We start from the raw sequence: 14,530 nt of genomic DNA, 5'->3' as shown, positions 1-14,530 counted from the left end.
GTTTTTTTTATTTCCATTATTCAATGTGTTTTCATTTAATATCACATATTTAATATTGTACATATTATGAATAGCATTTATGCTTCATATCAATACTTTTTTTGTTACATTGCCAGTCATGGACTGCTCATCAAACATCCCAAACAGTCATTATGAGGTGTGTGGCACCGACTGTGGCCACACATGCGCCAGCAGCATTGATGCTAGTTGTGAACACACATGCTCAGAAGGTTGTTTCTGTGATGAGGGATTTGTGAGGAGTGGAGGACTCTGTGTACCAGTGGAGCAATGTGGTTGCTTGTATGATGGATTCTACTATCAAGTGAGGATTAAAACATCATGTTTTTATGTTAAGTCTTATTATATAGGGCAGTGGATTAGGGGAAGCATAGCCTTAGTGTATTATGGCTCCATACATCACCTCAAACACTTGGTAAGGTTAACGGTAAGGTTAAAACCATGGTACAAAGATGGTATCATCATAATACTTGCATTTACATTTACTCCTAAAAACTAAATGGTGATACCATGATTTTTGTATGTAAAAATTATCACTGATGTTATGTTAAGGAAATGTAAAGTTAATTGTCATTGTTGGTTTGGTAGATTGGTGAACAGTTCTGGGATTCAACATGTTCCCAACGCTGTCAGTGTTTTGCTCCAAATGATCTACGCTGCACTGCATCTTTCTGCCCAGCGGCCATGGAGTGTATGGTCAGAAATGGACGTCGTGACTGCTTCAGTCCAATGTCCACATGCACAGTCTGGGGCGACCCCCACTACATCACCTTTGATGGGGCTGTGGCCCACTTTCAGGTATTAACTGGTTAACTGCTGTTTTTGCAGACAACTACCTCAACTGTTGTTTTGTGTCCCAGTAGAGGACAAATTACTTAAGAGTCAAGTTTAACCAAATGAGGGTTATTGGTATTAGAATATCTAAACAGGGAGGGATTTCAAATGTCTATAACACAGTTTGTTGTTATGGGAAGAAGGAGGCAGGAACTGGCAAACATTTAACACCCACTTTAATAAATAAAACAAATAAATACAAAACAAAAGTAAAAGACAGCAGCCCCTCACGGATGACTGCTATCACATATAATGAAACGAAACAACATAAGTCCAGGCCTGTTCCTCTCTCGATCTTCACTGTCGTCGCTCCTCCTTTTATGCCTCCGGTCCTCCGTGAGAGATACGAGACCGCTGCGTTGTGCAGGTGTCACTCATTAGTAATCGCGCCACCGGCCTCGTGCCTCGTCCTGCTCGCTACAATGTCTTTCATGAGTCGAAGAATATTCATATATTTATGAATGTATGCATTGTCCTGCAAGATATTTATGTGAGGGAAGTGAAAGAAATAATGAAGACTATGGCCTGGTTTCACAGACAAGGCTTAGATTTAGACAGAATTAGGCTTTAGTATATTCAGGACATTTAAGTAGCTTTTATAAACATGCCTTAGAAAAAACTGGTGTGCACCTTGAGACAAAACAATGGCACTGACATATTTTATACTATGTCAGTGCAAGTTTCTTTCAGTTAAAACAGCTCAAACAAGCATTTTAATCTGGGACTAGCTTAAGCATTGTCTGTAAAACCGGGAGTAAGAGTATTGTGTTAATCTTACCAGGGAACATGTTCCTATGAGATTGCCCAGACCTGCGGTAATGTTACGGACAGTGATCTGCAGTTCCGTGTAGTGGCCACCAACAGGCACCGGGGGAACATGGTGGTGTCATTTGTGTCTGCAGTGGATGTTTGGTTGTCTCAGCATGAACAACATATGCACATCAGTATTGGGCAGAACAGGAGAGTTAAAGTAAGTTACACTTTAATTGATGCCAGTATAAATACGTATTTAACTTTCTCTTACCTTATGTTGACATTTTCTGATTCTCCTCCAGGTTGATGGAAATGCTATTAATGCACCGGCGTATCAAATCAATGATCTTGTAGAGGTACATGAGGAGCAGGGATTTGTAATTCTAAATGCATTCAATGAATTTATTGTCCATTTTGATGGACATAGCAGCCTTTTAGTCAGAGTGAGTGAAAGATTCTATGGATCTCTATGTGGAATGTGTGGAAATTTCAATGGTAATCCTGCGGATGACAAAGTGCTGCCCAGTGGAGAACTCGCTTCTGATGACATTTCCTTTGGTCATAGCTGGAAATCAGACACCAGCATTCCAGGGTAAGAACCGCAAGACTTTAGGAGTCATTTTTACCTGGTGGGTTGTGATCCACCTTTTGGGTTGTGATGGATGGAGAAAAGGGTTCATGTGATTTGTGAGTTCTTGCAGCTCAAACAGTAGGGCAAGGCACTATCAATGCATGGCCATAGTTTGATTCCCAGGAAATACATGAACTGATAAAATGTATGTCTTGAAAGCAATGTGAATCATTTGCCATTAAAGCCTCTATCGAATGCAATCAGAGTGAAATAGAGTGAATTATTTGCTGCTGACAGACTGAAACATTGCATAAATGTAACATATTTGTATTTACAAATTGGTTTATCATTGACCGGATAATTCCCTGGCTGAGCCAAGAGGCCTTTATGTACTGTATATGGTTTGCATGCTCTCCTTGTGTCAGGATGGGTTTTACCCAAATTCAAAGACATGGGGGTTAGGTGAATTGGAGACACTAAATTACCAATGGAGTAAGTGTGAGTGTCCCAGCCTCTAAGGTTTCACACACTATTGCACTCTCAGTGCAGCTCAGGGTTACATCAGTAAAATGTGCCGAATAACTCAACCCTGATTGGCAGAAACCAAAAGGGGGGGAGAGAGAGAGAGAGAGAGAGAGAGAGAGAGAGAGAGAGAGAGAGAGAGAGAGAGAGAGAGAGAGAGAGAGAGAGAGAGAGAGAGAGAGATAGAGAGAGAGAGAGAGAGAGAGACAGAGAGAGACAGAGAGAGAGAGAGAGAGAGAGAGAGAGAGAGAGAGAGAGAGGCTTTGAAATGTTGAAATAGTATAAGCATTTAATTGACCCGAAGTTTTCTTGTATTCTTCAGCTGTGGTGCCAGAGACCAGACTGGTAATGTTGATGAGTGTCCATCGAGGCAGAGGTATTCTGATCTCTGTAGTATTATCACCAACACCTCTGGCCCCTTCCAGAACTGCCATCTTCATGTTGACCCTGCACCTTACTACTACTCTTGTGTGTATGATCTGTGTCTCTACACACGTGCAAATGGCATGTTGTGTTCAGCAGTTGAGGCCTATGAGACAGCTTGTGCCATCTTGGAGATACAGATCCCAGAATGGCGCTCGGGTCTGCGGTGCGGTAAGTCGAAATTACATTTCAGCACAGATTATTTTGTGATTTTGTCACCAGTGTTACTAAAAATGTAGGTAGCTGAACTAACATTAAAAGCTAATGTAGCGGAACCCGGCTAGGATATATATATAATCCTCTCCTAGGAGTGCTCTGGAAATATATTAAATATTACAGAGAAATCAGTGACGCAGGAACACAGTTGCTCATTCTCCATTGACTCGGATTATTTTATTTTCAACTTCAATTTAACTTTGTATCTGCAATCATGAGTTGTTTTCTGTTATTTTGTCTGCTTTGCATTTAAGCACAGGTTATATCCACATTTGGATAACATGAAGCAATATATTCTTGAAAGGTCTGTTTTCACATTAATGTATACTCACATATTTTTACAAACATTAGCTTATCAAACTTTGTATGAAACCAAAAACACACATTTTCCATTTAAATCACATTTTTTGTCTATCATCAATCATATCTGCACTTTTCTCTTTAACGTCTGTCATCTTTGTTCTCTTATCAAAAGAGTATTTTTGTAATAAATGTACATTTTATAAGTGTTCACTTTATACAACAGGATAATTCTCATTTGCAGTTAAGTTTTGTCACATTTACACACTTCAAAAATAAACATCTCTGCCTCATAACTTTGGCACTCAGTTCTATGAACTTACTCTGTGTTATTGTAATATTAACACACATGCGCCCTTAAACGTGATCGCAGCCGTAACTGGTCTTATGCTGTACATTCACATTAACTTTTTACCCTTTTAACACATATAGCTGTTTTCCACACACACTGAAATAACCCACAAATGCCCCGAAGCCATAGAAAATAAATAAAAAACAATCTGCGGGCATCGACCACCATTTTCTCAACTGCGTACTGAACTGTTTACACATTTGACATGTTTTTAGCTTTTGGAGCACACTTCACTATAGATTCATATAAGCTTATACACATCTGGAGTCACATAAAAGGTGTGTAACTGACCTGGAAATATATTAAATATTACAGAGAAATCAGTGACGCAGGAACACAGTTGCTCATTCTCCATTGTCTCGGGGTGCTTCTCAATATCCCTCCTCGTCTCCTCGCTCCTCTGTCCTCCATCCTATGACCCGGAAACCAATCAAGCACAGCCATCTTGAAGGACATCTCAATTCTCTAATTGCACCGTGAGGAGTCAAGGATCGAGGAGTGAGGAGGCTTTTAGAGGAGTCATGAGTGAGGATACACAGCTGTATCCTATGCGGAAGTGTTTTATTGACTAAACGTGACGCACGTATACAATCTCCTCCCCCTTCACATCGGTGACAATAATTTGAATTTGTACTTTACCCTTGCTGTTTTTATAAACCACACATCTCACATATTTCAACAGGGTATCTTGCTTTATTATTATTCATTATGAATTTCTTAAATAAACACACTTCAACAGCATAAGGGCAGATCCTTTGAACGCTGCTGATGACGCTTATTTTCTTTCCTTGCGTCCTTCCCTCACAACCTACAGGGGGAGGAGCTGAGGCGCTAGGAAAGGAAGCGAGGAAAGGAAACGAGGATGCACAAATAAGAAATGAGAAGCACCCTTGGATTATGAGCTCATCTTGCTCTGCGCATCGCTAAATGTCCCCGTGTGACGCTACTCGCGATTACTGCCATTGTGTTTGCGATTACTGTGTCCATTTTAGGAAATACATGTCATTGTGTGCTTTTTCCGTACCCTCTCATTAATATTCAATTATATAAATCAAAATAAAATAAAATGCTATTGCATTAGAAGGAAAGGAAACAAAAAGTAATTATCTCAACAAAAATTATTTTGTGAGTGTCACACTAACGTTTAGAGAAAGTAGCAGGGTGGGGTTGTTGGGTCCATAGGATTCAAGTTTAGTTTTGTTTTGTCATCTGTGTTACTGTTTTTAGAGTGAGAAACTGGTTCCAAATGATACAGAGGATGAATGAGCTGTCTGAACGATTCACAATCATGAACTGATTTTGATCTAACGTTTAACTGATTTTACAAAATTAATAGAAAAGAATGACAATTTAAAAACACGATTAATTCACAAATCAGTCATAGCTAGCTCTTAATGGACTATAAAAAAAATCAACACTACCATTAAGCAATTTTTTTAGCAATGCTTCTGCCCAACACTGCATGTCACATTGAGGCAGCAGTACCGATATTGGGCTTGACTGCAAATCATGGGTAAAAAGTAATTGTTGCTACACATTTCACATGTGGAGAACTTGGAGGGCATTTATTTGGAAATCCCAAACATATCACCACCACCCCCGCCCCCCGTCCGACAATTTATTTGTAGATCACTATCTGTAGAACACTATCTGTAGATCTCAAGGGGAAATTATTAAAAATGAGATGACTCATTTAATTCACTCGAAAATATATATTTTATTACCTTGAGGACTGCAGACCAATTCATTCAGATGGCCAGAATGTTAACCTCTGTCCCTGTTACCATGACACAGTGTCTTTGTGTTGTATTTCATCTATCTGTGCTTTTCCTCTTAGATGTGAGAGATCGCTGTTCTGAACTCAGCTGCTCTGAGGATGAATGGTGTGGGAAGAAAAATGGTGTTTATGGCTGTTTATGTAACGAAGACCATCACAGACCACAACCTGACTCTTTTGGTTGGTATCATTTAACAAAAAAAAAAAAAAATGAAATATATTTTTTTCGTCATTAGTTTCGTCATTACCTTTTACTTTTTTTAACAATTATGACATTCTTTTGTCTTTTAATCCCCTCTCAGATTTCTCAGAAACCTGTGAAAGCAGCTCTGGCTCCATGTCTGTGTCTCGCTGTCAGCTCTTTGAGGCTGGTTTTCCAGCTGATGTCTTACACCTCAATGATCCCAGCTGCAAAGGAACGGTCCGGAATGGCAGAGTGGAATTCCATTTTGATAACGATGAACACATCTGTGGTACAAATCTTGTGGTAGGTTTAACTATGTATCATTTATTCAATACAACATCTAAATATTTGTAGTATCTGATAGGACCAACAGAGTTTGATTTTACCACTTGTGGAATCTCTTTGAGACTTTGAGAAGTATGTGGGGAGGTCTGTAAGGGAACTGAATCTGTAACAACAAAATAAAGGGTCCAAACAAACCTCCCTATAGACTTCTCAAAGTCTGAAAGAGATTCAGAGGGGAAGGATACACATTATAATGCCACAAAAGACACTGAAACTTGTGCCCACATTTTCCACCATTAATTTGTAGCCCAGCTTTATCTCACGTGACTGATACATTTTGGGCTTTGAAGTTTTTTAATGATATGCATAATGTTGAGGTATCAAAAAATTGTTTACACTAAATCCACCCAGCAGGTATTTAATAGTAGGAATAAAGTGTTCAACAGATCTTTGATTGGCCCATAATTGAAATTGTATGTGGTGTCTTTGCGTTGATTGGACGAGCTAAGACATTGACGTGACACATGCAGCTCATATTACCACACTCAAGACCATGGCTCCCTTCCTGGACATTCGAGGACCTTTACTGATCAGCAGGTTCAGTATGGTAGGGTTAGGGGAAGGTGTAGTGTGGGCTTTAGGGACAGGGACGAGGAATCTCCCACCCTTTTAAAATTTGATTGTGGTAAAAGTATAGTAACCATGTTTTTTATTTTTTTGGCACATCGATTTCCAATTGTATAACCACAGCTTTACTAAAAATTCCATAGCTAAACTATGGTTAGTGTAGCCAAACCATGGTTAATTTTTGTAAGGGCAGTAAGGTAGCATCCATTTATTATTATTGCAGACTGTTTTATAATATTATTACTACAATACACTAAGGTGCAAATAGCATCTGCCACTATTTGCACTAATTATAAATAGCTTTTTTTTTTTTTTACTAAGTGCAAAGAAAATACTGCTGTAACGCAAAAGCTGCTGCCTTTTTTAAATACCTCGAATTCAATTTAGGCTAAATTATAAAATGTTATATTTGTTGTCTACAGGCTAACGGCACCCACTTCATCTATGATAACTTTATTCTGGGGACACCGAGGTCAGAAGGTCTAATCATCAGCAGAGAGAAAATCCTGAGACTTTCTTTCAGCTGTGCTTATCCTCAATCACAAACACTTTCCATGAATGTGGAAATCAACCCACTGGAGAGGTGCGAGTCAAATACAAATTCTGGTTCAGGAACACTACTGTTATTAAAGGAGTAATTCACCAAAACAGAATATTAAATGCATATGTGTGTGTGTATATATATAAAGTAAATATATGCTTATATTCTCTAAACCAAGAACATATATAGTTTACTCCTAAAGCAGAATTTTACCCATAAAACAAGTAAGTTTTAACACAGATCTATCCATTATTTCGACAGTATTGTGCACAAGACTCTTCCCGCTGGTGAAGGCAGATATCAGGTCCGGATGATTCCATATGAGGATGATGAGTTTACCCGGCCCTTCACTGGTAGAGTGAATGCAGAGCTCGACCAGGAGATGCATGTGGAAGTTCGTGTTGAGGGGGTCGACAGCCGCCAGTTTGCCCTGGTGATGGACACGTGTTGGGCTACACCTGTGAATGATCCTGATTACAGCCTCCGCTGGGATCTCATCCTCTCAGAGTAAAGCAGGGATTCTTTCTATTCTTTTAAGCCTATAGCCTTAATTTAATGAAAAATTTGAATAAACAATAATCATACTACTTTTAGGATTGCCTTACATGCTTTGTCTTTCAGTATTTCAAAACTAAAACATGAGATGATTTGAAACGGTCAATACAAAGGTGAAAGAATTTATCATTATTGATATTGTCAGGTGTCCCAATCCAAATGACGACACAGTGGATCTGCTGCAGAACGGCGTCTCGACATCCAGCCGTTTCTCCTTTAGGATGTTTATCTTCACTGCAAACTCCACTAAGCTTTACCTGCACTGTGCTGTTCACCTTTGCCTTCTGTCAAGCAATCGCTGCTCAATGGTCAGTTTACAAAACCTCTCATAGTTCATGAAATTATAATGTTACATTTTCAAGAGTAGCTTTAGTGGCCAGCTGTAGTTGTGAAATATTTTTTCACTGTATGTGTTGAACATCAACCTAATTTATCAATTATATTAGCCAGTGTCTCTGTCTGTGTGTACAGTATATGGAGTAGGCCTATCTATAGTAAAATGTGGTGAGTAAATGGTACATGTAAAGCTGTTCAAATCTGCGGTTTATACATCCTTGTTGATCAAACACTAATATTAGTAAGGTTAGTATGTTTTAAGATTTTAGGTCAAATTTACTAAACAGGGCAAACACAAACACGGACACAGCCAGCTGCAAAAATAACAGTGTCCACACGTTTTCATCGCTAATTCTTCATTGTGAGACTAGTAAATCCTGACAGTAGTTTTTTAATGTCAAAAGAGGTTTTGTGCTGGCTCTATCTGTTAGTAAATCTGGCCCTTAATGTTCAAGGCTGCCCTCTTCTGGAGACGTTGTGCACTCCTTTATCTTGTTGTTCAGTGATATTGAACAGGGATTCACACAGCCGGATTCTGCTCTTTTCTCTATTAGGACTGTGACTCTGGACACCGGCGGAGAGAGGGCAGGTCTCTGGACTTCCATGACAGTGCTTCCATATCCATGGGTCCTCTGGTGTTGTCTGAAGGGAACACAGGTGAACAGTTCATTCATTTTAATAATTCGTAAATAAAGGTTTCTATGTAAATACATTATATTTCACTGAATTGCATTATATTCTCTGTTCATAGATAAGTGGGTCCCAGAACAAGTGAAGGTATCTGAGGCTTCTAGTCTGTGTGTTTCTCTGATGCTGATACTTGTTCCTCTGATGAGTGTCCTCCTGACACACTTTTAGTTTAGTATCACAACATTTTACATGCATTTTGTCTAGAGTAGTTTTAATTAATGTGGAACTGATGCTACACTGGTTGTGGGTTTCTAAACATTTCTTTATTTAATTAATGAGATTTCATGTGGATTAATAAAGGAATTATTATTTAATCATTTACGTTTATTTCTATATAGTACATTCATTCTGTATTACTTGAGGAAATGTGCTGCAACAAAAAAGACCATCAGATTCATGTTTATTCAAATAATGCAAAAACATAATTTGGTCATTCCTTTTCTGTGGAAATTTGTGATATTGCAACTAACTAATATGATTTTCTTTTCCTAAAAGTTGTGTTGTAATTTTTTTATTCAGGCATTTAGTACATGGCAAGAAAAAGGTCTGAATGATCAAAATGAATAAAAAAATAAATGTTATGGTTGGCATCAAAAGTCTGTTTTTCCTTTTTTAATCATTTTCGTTCAGTAAAAGTACGAGAAAGATTAATGATCGTAACATTATCTTGTTACTGATATTTTTGCAATTGTTTTACTTATTTTCTATCGTGATGCTGTGATAATATGCATGAGAAGAGTCTTGCTGTTTTACTTTCAGTGCTTTGAAGAACGTTGCAGCACTCGCTGAATTGTTCTTTTTAGAAAGCAAGATTATCTTATTATTTTCAACCCTTTTGCTTTTTAATCACATAATCATTATCTACTGTAACTAACATCTAACATGATTATTTTGCCCATTTGTTAAAATGTGCAGAAACTGCAATCATCATATTTGCCATTGTTTGATAATGCAAAATAAAATAAAAATATTGTTAATGCAGTGGTGACAGTCATGTACTGTAAGTAGATTTGGGGAATCCAAATCAACTGCATTTGCAAAAATTAATGGAAAAATCCACTGACAACTGCACTTTGGTGACTTGATAAGAATCATTTATCGTCTGGAATCCATTCCGTTTGATTCCTAAAACCTCTGAAATGTGTAAAAATGACAGTGAACCTGACTATCAGGTTTGACTAGACAAACAAGGAAAAACACAGTCCTTTTCATGAGATGTTCATACTTTACTGTAGTTCAGAGGATAAAATGTTCTTTATATAAGTGCCAAGTTAGTGCCAGATTTACTGTGTGTGAATTAAAACTTGTTGACTTTATACCTAATGCAAAAAATAAATTAACAATAAACAAATAATTTATGTAACAATATTAAAAATACACGCCTGTCCATTCATGTTTCATAATACATCAACTAATGATCATTTATTCAGCTTGGCAAAACATGTATTAGTATGCACAATTGAATACTAACCTGGATTTGCTGTAAATGCTGTTCACGTAACGCATTAAACTTCTCATTTTGACAAGGGAGAATTTAAAATACATATTAATTTTATTTGATTGCTAACACTCTATAACTGATACATTCACTATAACAATTCATTCAGTTCTTAAGACAACAACACATTTCTCAAAACTATAAACACATTTCACCTGTTCTCAAACACATTCCAATTTTCTCAATGTTTTCAGCAAAACTTTACACAAAAATGCCCAAATTTTTCACCATGGTTTAACCATGTTCACATTCAGAAGACACAGATTATAATTAACTCAGGCATTCACAATGTGAACTCAAATAACACAAATTTATCCATGCATAAACATTACAGAAAAACTGATGACACACTTATCATAATCTCAGGATGATATAGATACGGCCACAGATGATTATGTGATTTGAAAAATGCATCCTAACACTCGGAGTGACACCGAACACTGACACTAGTTTCTTTATAGAGCTGCTTTACAACAGACTTGAACTTTGTTTGAATCATTATCATTATTGCAATCATTATTTTCCTGTTTATCCATTTAAATCTGCTTTGAAACAATCTGTATTGTATAAAGCGCTATAAATAAAGGTGAGGGAGAGCTGAAAAAAGTAGGGGTAAGGGACTCAAAGAACATTTGTCATTACAGTAGATGAGAGAGCTTTCACTGTAGCACACGTTCTACACACTTCTACATTTGTAGATCTAGTACGGTCGGTCGGTCGCATTGTGCAGGAGAGGAATCTGGAATAATTGAGAAGAGTGTAATTGTTGCTCCTACAGTAAACTCGTGAATATAATTGTCACAGTCATCGTCTGCACCAGTCTGTCTTCGTCTGCACTTCACTTCCCATAATCCTCCTTGTCTTCACACCTGAACTCACTCCCTCAATTACCAGCTTGCTCATCGTCCTCATCATCAGTGTCACCTTGTTATGTTTGATTTGTATCTGTATTTAGTTTGCTTCTGTTCAGTCTGTCATTGTCGGTTCTTGTCTATGTAACGATGTGTTTAGCGTGTGTGGAAACCTTCTGCCTGCCTGCCTACCTGTCTGTATCCGTGCGAGTATTTAGTATATTGTAAGTAAAGGTTTTTGAAATTGGAATTTTGCCTTCAGCCTCTTCATCTACCCACACCACACCCTTGACAATAATGTTCACTTACTTAAATTCTTCAGAGTTGCATGTCTTATGAGCGGTATTGTCAAGGCGAACAATATATAAAACATATAGACCTACATATGACATATGCAACAGGTTCTCGCTTTAGGGAAGGACCAACATTTGTCTGTTAGCCTAATTTTATGTATTCTCTGTGGCCTTTGTAAATTAGTTTCCATGATTCAGATTTGTTGCTGTTTCTCATTGTCGATAAAAAAATATTAGACACACATTTGTCTAATGCTGATCTGCAAACTAGCATGCCGTTTTAATAGGCATTACAGTTTACTTTAGGATTTAGCTTTGAGTTGTTAGTTGCTTTCAAAAAACATTTGATATGTATTTTTTGCATTTCTCTTATGATCGTGTTAGTTTGCACAACTTGACCACTGCCTGCATCCAAGATGTCTTAGGGATAAACTCTAAAGCTTTTAATGAGACCATTATTTAAACTAATAATAATAATTACCATTATTAAATTAACATGCATCTTTCCAGTGACCTTTGGGTCACTCACTGTGTGTTTTAAGGTACTATTTTTGTACATTTGCTTTTGGAAAAAGTGCTAAACAATCAAACTGGCCCGTCGTCATTCCATCTTCACATCTATTCGAGCACAGAGTGAAAGAATGTCTTTCTGAATGCAGATGTACATGTTGAAACTGTCAGTCTAAATAACAAATATATCAGTGTCACATGAAAAAACTGGTTTAAGCTATTTTTGAGAAATTACATCTATTTCCAGTAAAGGTCCACCCACAGTTATTAAAGGCACTGATAAGATTGTGAGCGCTGTAGTTCAGCATCACTGTATTGAACGACTGAAGAGAGAATCTCCCTGAGATTGAGCAGTATCTGACCTCAGGTAAAGTTTCTTCTGTTTTAGCCCATTTGCTCAACTTTGGATGGATCTAAATTATTTTGTAAAGTTTGGATGTTTTCTATATTTTGTAAAATTTGCCTTTAAGTATCTGTGAATGTTATAGTTATTTTACAAATGTGCACAACAAAGAAATAATAAAATAAAACAAAATATAAGAAACATATTTCATGTGTGTGTGCAGGTGCTGTTCGTCACAATGAGGTTTCTGATCTCACTGTGTGTGTCTCTGCTGATGATAATTAATGGTGTGTTTTATAATCTGTCATATAAAATTACTGATTTTTTTCACAATAATAAACAATTATGCTTTTATTGTGTATTTTAACAGGTGAAATAAGATGGACAAACAACAGGTACAATCATTCTTTTACTTCATCCAATTTTAAATTCATCCTTTTTTTCATTAAAAAATGTTGAAATAAATGTAGTAGAAATAATTCATATTATAAAAGAGTTTTCCTATTGATTTAAAACCTTCTCATGTTTTAGCACTTTCTTACACATTGATTTTCACAGGAGACTCCAAAAGAAAGAAAAAAAGTTTATTTGGAGTCACATGAGATTATTACTACATATATATATATATATATATATATATATATATATATATATATATATATATATATATATATATATATATATACAGGGCCGGCCCGTGGCATAGGCGGAATAGGCCAAAGCTAGGGACTCCACTCAATAGGCGCGTCAAAATGAGTGAACGAGTTTTTTTTTTACTAATTCTATTTTAAAAACATCAATTCAAAATACTACAAAATAAAGCAAAAAAACTCCACAAAAACTTTACTAATTCCCCCGACTCCGGTCCGGCGCATCAATCTTCCCCCGCCCAGGGAGTGCTTGAAGTGCGTCAGAAACAGAGCGCGCGCGATCAGTTTAATGTTGGTAATTTGTTGTGTAGCTTCGCCCCTCGCTGCATCCAATGTAAACAGCTTTTCTTTCGTTTGAGGGCACTTAACACACTCAAGCACCCCGTAGAAACGGGCCTGGCAGCTCGCGTCAGGTCTAGACATGGTGAAAGTTACCTGATTGTGACGGATGGCCAAATTTACATAACATATTTTAAATTAGCATTATAGTCTGCAATAGATACAATGCCAAACGGAAGAGAAGAGGATAAAAGGGGATAAACACAGAGGTAATGTAATGAATGAACCGTTTATCTAACTGGATAGTAGTAAGATATATAATTTAATGGCAGTTATTTTTACCTTAAACTTTATGCTAACAGTTGTTCTGAGTTCTCCAGAGGTCCCAGACAGTGTGATTTGTAACAATTACGTCAGTTTTTTTAGACGCATTCACTATCACTTTTATTAATTAATGTTTTACTCTACAGTTGTGCAGTTTTGAAGGGGATGTATGGCATTTTTTTGCCAAAATTATTAATGATATTTATATAGGCTACAGGTTTATTAAAAGTAGCAATGTTTTATGTGAAATTAACATTAAAGAAGACATTTCGCAGTTTCTTTCATGGTGAAAACATTAAACGTGCCATAGTTTAGTGGAAGATTGCTGCCATCAACTGCAAAACAAACACTTTTGCTAGTGCTCAATGAATAGTTTGTGCATGAATGACATGAATTGTTTTATCCAGAGCGCCTGTACTGAACAAAATTATAAACGCAACAAAACTGTAAAGCTGTAGCCTAAATCTGCCCTGAAATAACCTATGTTGTAAAAAGCGCTATAAAAACAAATGGGACTTGACTTGAATGCTAGATGTAATGCTCTTGCTATTTGTGTTTAGGCTGTAATGTGTGCATATGTATGTATGTATATATATATATATATATATATATATATATATATATATATATATATATAAAAAACACAATGACAGGGTGAAATGGGCTGTGATGCATGGGGCACCAGGTAAAATCTTGCCTAGGGTTGCAAATTGGCCAGGGCCGGCCCTGTATGTGTGTGTGTGTATATATATATATATATATATATATATATATATACACACATGTTCAGAAGTGGGG

The 14,530-nt window shown here is 37.0% G+C and overlaps 1 protein-coding gene across 3 annotated transcripts in view; it reads left to right on the top strand.

Moving 5' to 3' along the window:
* LOC143718244 (alpha-tectorin-like) overlaps nt 1-9,580 on the top strand; it is a 76,137-nt gene extending 66,557 nt beyond the window's left edge. For all 3 annotated transcript variants that reach the window (XM_077209249.1, XM_077209250.1, XM_077209251.1), the window contains 12 exons: nt 117-322; nt 607-816; nt 1,634-1,822; nt 1,908-2,197; nt 3,021-3,292; nt 5,827-5,946; nt 6,069-6,253; nt 7,285-7,445; nt 7,665-7,910; nt 8,104-8,266; nt 8,849-8,951; nt 9,046-9,580. In XM_077209249.1, coding sequence (XP_077065364.1) covers nt 117-322; nt 607-816; nt 1,634-1,822; nt 1,908-2,197; nt 3,021-3,292; nt 5,827-5,946; nt 6,069-6,253; nt 7,285-7,445; nt 7,665-7,910; nt 8,104-8,266; nt 8,849-8,951; nt 9,046-9,152 — 2,252 coding nt within the window. In that variant the 3' untranslated portion in view covers nt 9,153-9,580. The remainder of the gene's footprint in view (nt 1-116; nt 323-606; nt 817-1,633; nt 1,823-1,907; nt 2,198-3,020; nt 3,293-5,826; nt 5,947-6,068; nt 6,254-7,284; nt 7,446-7,664; nt 7,911-8,103; nt 8,267-8,848; nt 8,952-9,045) is intronic.
* The last annotated feature ends 4,950 nt before the right edge of the window (nt 9,581-14,530 follow it).

The sequence above is a fragment of the Siphateles boraxobius genome, unplaced genomic scaffold (assembly GCF_051911475.1).
Source record: "Siphateles boraxobius isolate OS27281-9 unplaced genomic scaffold, OSU_SipBor_1 60, whole genome shotgun sequence".
Lineage (NCBI taxonomy): Eukaryota > Metazoa > Chordata > Actinopteri > Cypriniformes > Leuciscidae > Siphateles > Siphateles boraxobius.
The sequence above is the reverse complement of the archived record's forward strand: the minus strand, read 5'-3'. Positions and strand labels throughout refer to the sequence as shown.